The sequence below is a fragment of the Lolium rigidum genome, chromosome 6 (assembly GCF_022539505.1).
Source record: "Lolium rigidum isolate FL_2022 chromosome 6, APGP_CSIRO_Lrig_0.1, whole genome shotgun sequence".
Classification (NCBI taxonomy): Eukaryota; Viridiplantae; Streptophyta; class Magnoliopsida; order Poales; family Poaceae; genus Lolium; species Lolium rigidum.
The window spans coordinates 221,170,259-221,178,390 of NC_061513.1; the positions used below are offsets into that span (position 1 = coordinate 221,170,259).

The following is an 8,132-nucleotide window of genomic DNA, read 5'->3' on the forward strand; positions in this document are numbered from 1 at the left end:
CCAAGAGCATCTCCAGTCGCGTCCCCCAAAACGATTTGGGACGCGCCGGACAAAAAAAAGCGTTCCAGCCGCGTCCCCCAAAGCCTTTTTTTGTCCGGCGCGCCCCTATATGGTGTCCGGCGCCCCGAGCCCGTCCCCGTCCCACAGGGGACGCACCGGGACGCCGGACACAACGAAAGCGAGGCGGGAGTGGCGGGGCCGACGCGTCGGCGGCACGCTTAATTTAAACCTAACCGTCGCCTACCTCGCGACGGAAGTTATTGGCGCGCAGCCGACGGTGCAGCTCCCGCAGAGGGCGCAGCCGACGCGTCCCGTCGCGCCTAGCTCGCGTGCCGGCGTTAATGAGCGCCACCGCTCCTCCGCCTCCCTCCGGCCTATAAAAGGGGCGCCTCTCATCGTCCCTCTCACACACAAACCCTAGCGCCTCTCTCCCAAACCCTAGCCGCCACCATCTCTCAACAAGACTCGACGCTATGTCCGGTAGAGGCGGAGGCCGACCTCGCGGCCGCGGCCGTGGTCGTGGTCGTGGTCGTGGCCGCGGCACAGCTCGAACGCCGCCGTCGCCTCCCACGCCGTCGTCTTCATCGTCGGAGATGGACGTGGAGCCGGACGTCCCGTTCGAGTTCGTCCACGTCCTCAAGGGCGACCCGCGCGGCATCCGGAGGCTGCCGGACTCCTTCGCCGAGTACGTCGGCGGCGTACGCCCGCGCACGATGCATCCGCGGGAGCATTCGTGCGGCTACCGCCGGTGGATCGTCAAGGCGATCTACGACGCGCGCGGCAAGATGTACCTCAACATCGGCCGGGAGAAGTTCGCGCGCCACCGCGGCCTCGAGGCCGGCTTCATCCTCGTGTTCTCCTACTTCGGCAACAGGGACATGAGCGTCAAGGTCTTCGACGAGAGGCGCTGCCTCCGGGACTACCACGTCGACAGGGACGACGACAGCACCGACGAGGAGGACGACCGAATGAGTGTTGTTTCTTCGCAGCGAATACGTGCACGGAGGTTTCGCCTGTTCGCCTCATCGGTAGAACCAACAAGGGCACCATCCTCCCGCTGGATTTTCCAGTTTAGGTGATCGGGTGTGCCCTCGAGTGTTCTTTCTTAGCAGCGAACACACGAAACCTTCGATGCACGGCCTAGTTAGGTTTAGTTTCTTTGCAATATTTTATATTTGTGTCCACCATGGTTCAAACTATGTATTAGTTTGTGGAAAACCATGTTCCAAACTGTGTTTTCGTGTAAACCACGTTCCAAATTATGTATTAGTTTGTGGAAATTGAAATAAAAATGCCAGAAAAATTATTTTAAATGTTTGGGGGCGGCGTTTGGGGGACGCGGCTGGGGAGCGACGTCCCCCAAACGCGGCACGAACGAAACACGTCCCCCAAACGCTCAATCCGGCGCGGTTTGGGGGACGCGACTGGAGATGCTCTAATGCATGATGACAGCATACAACTTTGCAGCGTTAGAACAGATGTATGACAAATGAATGAATACGTCCACATGAAAAAAAAAAACGTTCGTTTAGTTTTGGTTTCTCGTTTCATATATTAGCAAAAAATGCCAGCTAGAGCTCCACGCTTGGATGTTATTACCCTATAGCATTAAAACAAAAATATTGATATATTGTTTAATATCCTTCAACAAGTTGGGCAAGTACAGTACTAAAAAAGCGAACATCGATATGGGACAAATAAGATGTGTTATATATATTCATTGATGAGAGAGGGAACATGGGCTCGTGGACAACAGCATGATGCAAGTACAAGGGCCACATGTTCTTCTACCTAATTCTAGTGGTAGCATACAACTATGCAAAGCAAGCTCAGAAGCATCACAGCAACAATGTTCGACACGGCAAATGCACAGTTCATGCGTCAATTCGACAGCATTTCTCATCAGAGCTGATTCTCTACCAGATGGCAGTTTCGTCGAACAAAATCATGACATCTTATCATGTGACAGGACGGAACTTACAATTCAAAATCCTATGTGCATGCATTTGCAAGTACAATGTCCTAGTTAAGAGCACTACAGCAGCTGACTGCAAAGCCAACATATATTGATACAACCCTGAAGAGAGACCTAATAGGAATCGAATAACATAGGTTACATTCAGCAACAAATGAAAAAAAAAGGTGGAAATGATGAAGACAAATTTACTTTGTTATCTGATATTCTGGGGGCATTTTGTACGGCGATTATGAAAAAAGCCACACTAAAAAGAATAATATATGGGTGGTGGGTGAAGTCCTAAGCTAGTATGGATCAACTAAGGTGGACGTTTGTAAGAAGCCTTGTTAGTTTACTGAGGGTTTCTCGAGCCGAAACCGTGTCGGGGTGTTGCTCACCGCAGATGGAAGTGCGGATGAATATGGCCTTCCGTATCAGGTCATCTCCAGTGTCATACTGTCCACCTCTGAGCATCAGCTTCGCCCGTGTTTCCAATACAGAAGCTTTCAGAAGAGCCAGCTCCTGCCAAAGATAGGTGTACTGGGCCTCTGACTGAACTGGCTTAAAGCAGGATAATGATGTCTCTCTCCATTTACCAGCTTGAGAAAGCATGGATTCAGCTGCACGTTCCAATGCATCGGTGCACAGCCGCAGCAGCTCCAATGCGGCATTACATCGGGAATATGTGATGAATGTGTTTATCGCAAGTGGCACGACAATCTGCTTCACAAAGAACATCAACTCAGATGGCCTCAGTTCTACCAGGAAAGGATCAGAACCAAATCCAAAAGCCATGAAGCAGGCAGCCCACAGGTGCTCAGACGAATGTTTGATAGAGCCTCGGAGGTACACTGATTGGACCGCAGCTTGAGCTGTTCTTGTGCCTCCTCGCTTCCGAGCATATAGCCTGATCATATCATGGAACTGGATATACTCAGACTTTGCGCTGCATCTGGCAATTCCAAACCTCATCAACATTGCAGCTGCTTCAGCTTCAGATCTCTGCATCCTAGAAGCTGCAAGGCCGCAAGTTAGTGTTCGCCACCACTTCCTCCACCTTGGACTCCTCCGATGCTTCTTTGGGATTTTATGTGCAGCCAGAGCCAACATATGAACTGGAACTGCATATGGTGCAAACCAACCACAAACTTGAACCATACGAATTGCCAGACTCCTAGGACCATCTGCATGCTCAAATATCGACAGGCAGACATCCAGAAGTCGTACAAGGACTTCATTGTTTCTCAAGCTGCTACCTTCCCTCTCATTCCAAGAAAAATCTCTTACGGGCGACGGCCGATTCAATGTGTCCAGAAGCCTACTTGGAGTGATTGGAAGCTCCAAGAGTATAGCTCCAACAATACCTAGGCCAAGGGTGAGTCTCCCAAGCTTTTCTTCAATGATCTTGAGTGCATCAATTTCCATTAGTGGGTATTCCTTGACACCTCCCTTCATTAAAGTCATTGCTTCGGCACCAGATAAATAAGAAAGCTTCATTGGCTCCAAGTTCATCACACGTGGAAGGCGTGTTGTTATGATGAAGTGAGTCTCGCCACCAAATTGTGGGAGAAGGTCTGTTATGAGTCTCTTATCCCACCAGTCCTTCTCGCTCTCCAGATTATCAATGATAACTAAATATGGTATGTCCCGCATCAGTTCTTGTCGTATCTTGGCAATGGCTTCCTCTTCCTGCTCTTCAAAGCATCGGTCACTTCCTTTCTCATGCAAGTGAGTATCAACGCTTAAATCTAATTCCAGAAGAGTCCGCAAAGCCAAATAATTATGGCGAATGTATCTGCTCTCTCCTCTAACCCACAAAATCATCTTATATCTCTGGGAGAACCTGTATGCGTACTCCAAAGCTAAGTCTGTCTTGCCCATTCCAGATTCCCCTGATATGCAAGCAATGCCCTTTCCATAGAGTATCTTCGTAGATTTCTTCTTCCTCCCATACCTCCCTCCAGTCTTCACTCTTGGTAGTCGGCCATGCTGCAGTGGAGTGCCCAGCCTCTGCATCTCAATGCCTTCCTCAGTCTCCTTCCACGAAACTGGTTCCTTTCCCTTGATTTCATTTGCATTTAATTCCTCATAATTGTTAACAGACCACCCACTAATAGGGCTTTTTCTTCTTTGCTTTGTCTTGAGCTCAAAATATTTCTTTTCCCCTTCCCCGCTGACATCACCAAACAAAATAAGCTCCAACTGCGAGAGCTCCTTTTTCCTCCCAACGAAATCACCATTGCGAGGGAAAGGAAATTCCTCCTTATCCACCCTCGCTCTCCACCGATTCACCCGATCAACCACACCTCGCCTACCTAATTTTGTGGCCAAAAGAATAACTGTTTGCAGTATGCAAGATCTCCAATTGGTATCATTAGCTTCTAACTGCACATCTACCACCCTAGAAAGAGCATCAACTGATTCCCTCCATTCATTCTCAATCCCACCATATAACATCCACAGCTCACCACCATGTTTCTCCCACAGCTCTCCCCTCTTCTCGATGATATCTCTGGCAAGGCAATCAGCAGCACCCAAGTCAAAGAATATAGGGATCAGATTTTTCTTTCCAAAGAAGTTCCTGAGCTCCTCAATGGTATAAGGATTCCCAAATGACTTCTTTGTAAGGATGACAACTCCATAGGTGGAAGCATTCATTATCCTCTCGACAGCATCATGGCTGTGTGAGTTCCGACACCTAGACCTGTCAGAAGCGAAGCAGCTGATTCCATGAATTTCAAGCTCTGCACGAAGCCAATTAGTGAACCTCAGCAGTGAAGCCTTGCGCCCATGAAATCCTATGTACACATCATAGATCCGAAGCCTACTGACAGAAGCCGCTGATGTTGTAGGTTGAGAGGACGAAGATTTCCGATACACTTGCCTCTTCTGCTTTTCCTTTCGAGTTGAACGATCACAAGTGCTGGTTGCTGACGAACTACCTTGGTATGGGCCATTGAAGGTGGAAATGAAGCTGGGATTGTTATAGACAATTGCAGGAGTCCCAAAATTACTTGAAGTGCAAAGGCTTGGAGGAGGAGAGGCATCGTCTTGCAATAACCTAGTGTTGGCTGCTGGTAACTGCTCCTGCCGTACCAGTGGGTCACTAGAGAGAATGTCACTGATTTTTAGCGCAATTCCACTCGAGGGGTTATTGTACTCGGGAAGTGCATGCTCCGGGCGACGAGCAGACATTGACCGTGGCGTGAAGAAAGGTGATTGGTTTGCAGAAACAAATGCCGAGGAAGAGGATGACATGTTCCTTGATGGTGCCGAGACCAAAGCCCCGACATCGGAGCTTTCCTGTTGAAGCTCCATATACCCATTTTCAGTACTATCCAGCTCTCAAGAATAGCCTGTAATTCAACTGATCGCTGTGCAAATCAGTATCTGCAAAAGATAGAAACAACTCCATCATGACTTGAAAATGTTGAACCAGTTCCTAGCCAGTACAGACTGAAATTACACATTTGGGAACAATAACTGCTGACCAATATAATGCGACCAAACTAGTGAACAGCAGTAAAACACGCACATTCTACTCGCTTAAATGAACTGATGGAAGTTTGGAGAAAGGGGACAAATTCAAACTGTATCAAATGTCGTTCTATTCGTAATCCAGATAAAGTAATCCATCATGGCTCAATGATGGCTCAGCAAGTACATTCATGTCTAGAGGAAAAAAAACCTTCTCCAGTTGCCCTTGTTCCTAGCCAGTACGTATTAAAAGTAGACCTTGGGGAACAATACTTGGTGATCAATATGATGGCTAATCTTTCATCCATATCTGGGGGCGAATAAGCAACCAAAAACTAGTAAACAGGAGCAGCAAAACATACGCATTTCTACTCAACCGAAAGAAAATGAGGAATTTTGGGGACAGACAGGGGACAAATTAGAACTGTAGCAAAGGTGCATTCTATTGGTCCTTGAGATAAACCAATCCCATCATGGCTCAATAATGGGTCAGCAAGTACGTTCAGTTAGGCGAGAGAGAAGAGAAGAAAACCTTGTCCAAATTGCCTCTGATACTTTGATGCTGTTTACTGGATGCCAGCAAGAAAAGAAGAAGAAAAAGAGGCTGAGATGAGCCGTGCGCTCCAACTGTACCGATCGATTCGGTAGCAGCGGAAATAACTGTCGCGGTGACACAACAGATGGGGAGAATTGTGCTGCCCATGCCTGATGATGCGCAGCACAGGGTACCAAGTACAACCTGGGCCACGAGCCGAGATAGGAAAAGAAACCACCTACGGGAGCAGCGAGGGAAGGAAAAAATGGCAACTCTTTCGTCAACAATTTGTTTTTTAATGCCGCGTGGTGGGGGGAGAGCAAGGCCGGATCTAATCGTGCCGGCGCCAACCAACCGAAGCTGAATCTTTGCGCCGATGATGCGACGCCGGATAGGCTCCAGATCTGCTGCGACTCTCGCGATAGCAATCCCAACTGATTGGCGAAGAGAGGCAGAAAGCGAACTCGACGAGATCGCGCGTGCCGACGGCGCTCAGATCTGGCGAAGCGGAAAGCCGGCCGAGAAAACCGCTGGAACACGGCTCATCAGGAGACTAGAGGCGATCAAGACGAACAGCTTCATAATCCAAAAATGAAGAAAAGGCAATCATCCGCTCTACTAACCGATTACTCGCGCTGAAAAAAGCAACGGACGGAACTTGAATTCGAAGTACCTGCGGCTTACATTTCTTCTCCGTCGGGACAGCAGCCCCGCGGGGCACGGCGTGGCGGCGTCCGGTAGCTCCCGCTGCGGATCCCGATCCGAATCCAGCTCCGGTCGGCGGCGGCGGCGGCTAGGAATCCTCGCTGCTGCTGCCTGTAGCTAGCTGTGGGTAGGTTGGGATTGGGAGGCAGCGGTCAGCCCAAGTCCATCATCCGGTGTGAAATGTGCGCGTGATTTCGTCGGGGCGCGGCGGTGTCAGTGCGAGGTGGCGCGGCGGGCGATTTTTATATGCTGGGCGAGGAGGGAAGCAGCGGCGACGGCGGGGAGGGAAGAGGAGGCAAAAGCTGAGCGAGCGAGCAGAGGGAGAGAGAGTGGATTAGTAGTAGTGGTGGTGGTGGTGGTATAATTGGGGGATTAGGCTTGGATGCAGTGTGATTAATTAAGCAAGGCTGCCACGCCGACGCGGCAGCGGCTGGAGGAAAGTTTGGTTTAGCGTGGGTAGGAGGAGACAGGCGCGGGCCTGACCCGACAGCGAGAGCCGGTTCGTGGCCGGGTTAGGTGTGAAGAAAAGGAAAGAAAGGCTACGCATGGAGCGACGGCGACGCAGTGGGGAAATCTCAGGGGCCCATCAGAATCTGATGCGTGAAAGAAAGCTGCGGGTTTTGACGGGACATTTACTTTAGACTGTTTTAATCTACATTTTACAGGTTTCCTACTTATCAGCTAGCAAGTTTCATGTGCCCTGTTTAACGTTGCTCTTGTAGTTAATTTGAGATTATTTTAGCTGTGTTCTTCCCATGAATTCACATGAAAATACTCTCCCTGATTAGCCCAATTATTTTAGCTATGTTCTATTTTTTGATTCATGCCATTTTTTGTGCTCACATCTGATGAGCCGTGTATGGTTTGATGCTTGTCTTTTGAGCTCCCCTTAGTTTGGGTTCATTTCATATTTCACTTATCTTACTTTTCTAAGTTCTGCTTGTCGTGCCCCTCACCACTTATATTGGTCTGTCCATTTACCAAATAAGTAATGACAGCTAGCTGATGTATATGCACGGTGGGCTAGTGTATATTCATTCGTCTCAGTTTCATCGGCCAGCATCTTAATTAGACTTGCGTTTAGTTTTGATTCATGGTTTGTAATCTAAACTGTCTGCTCACAGCTTGAAATCTTGAATCAGCTAGGTGTTTTTGCTGGCTTGTTTCTTCCTTCAGAATTGTCCCGCTGAGGGAGCTTTACATGTATCTGAAATTCTGAATGGCCCTTAGGCTGGTGTGGTGACTGTGTTTTTTCAGTATATATGTATAAGTCAGTGAATAATTCAGTTAGGGGTTTTGCAACTGTTATCACTTTCTAGTAGATAACTGTTTTTTATGAGATGTATGGAGAAGGCTAGCCTTCGGGTCCATGTAATGACAAACAATTGGTCTATAACTTAACCTGCAAAGTCACCTTTGAGTATGGTTCATAACTTAACCTAGAAAGTCACCTTTGAG

General features: G+C 48.6%; 1 protein-coding gene across 2 annotated transcripts; it reads right to left on the bottom strand.

Annotated features, from left to right (window-relative positions):
* Window positions 1-2,149: 2,149 nt before the first annotated feature.
* On the bottom strand, window positions 2,150-6,949 carry LOC124659523. Of its 2 annotated transcripts, none has more exons than XM_047197388.1 (2): window positions 6,654-6,949; window positions 2,150-5,347 (listed from the first exon to the last, which is right to left on the bottom strand). In XM_047197388.1, exon 2 carries the CDS (start codon window positions 5,273-5,275, stop codon window positions 2,273-2,275), a length of 3,003 nt encoding a protein of 1,000 aa, XP_047053344.1. In that variant the 5' UTR covers window positions 5,276-5,347; window positions 6,654-6,949; the 3' UTR covers window positions 2,150-2,272. The 2 variants fall into 2 exon arrangements, with proteins under 2 accessions (XP_047053344.1, XP_047053345.1); XM_047197389.1 differs by having other exon boundaries at window positions 6,643-6,949.
* Between the last annotated feature and the right edge of the window lie 1,183 nt (window positions 6,950-8,132).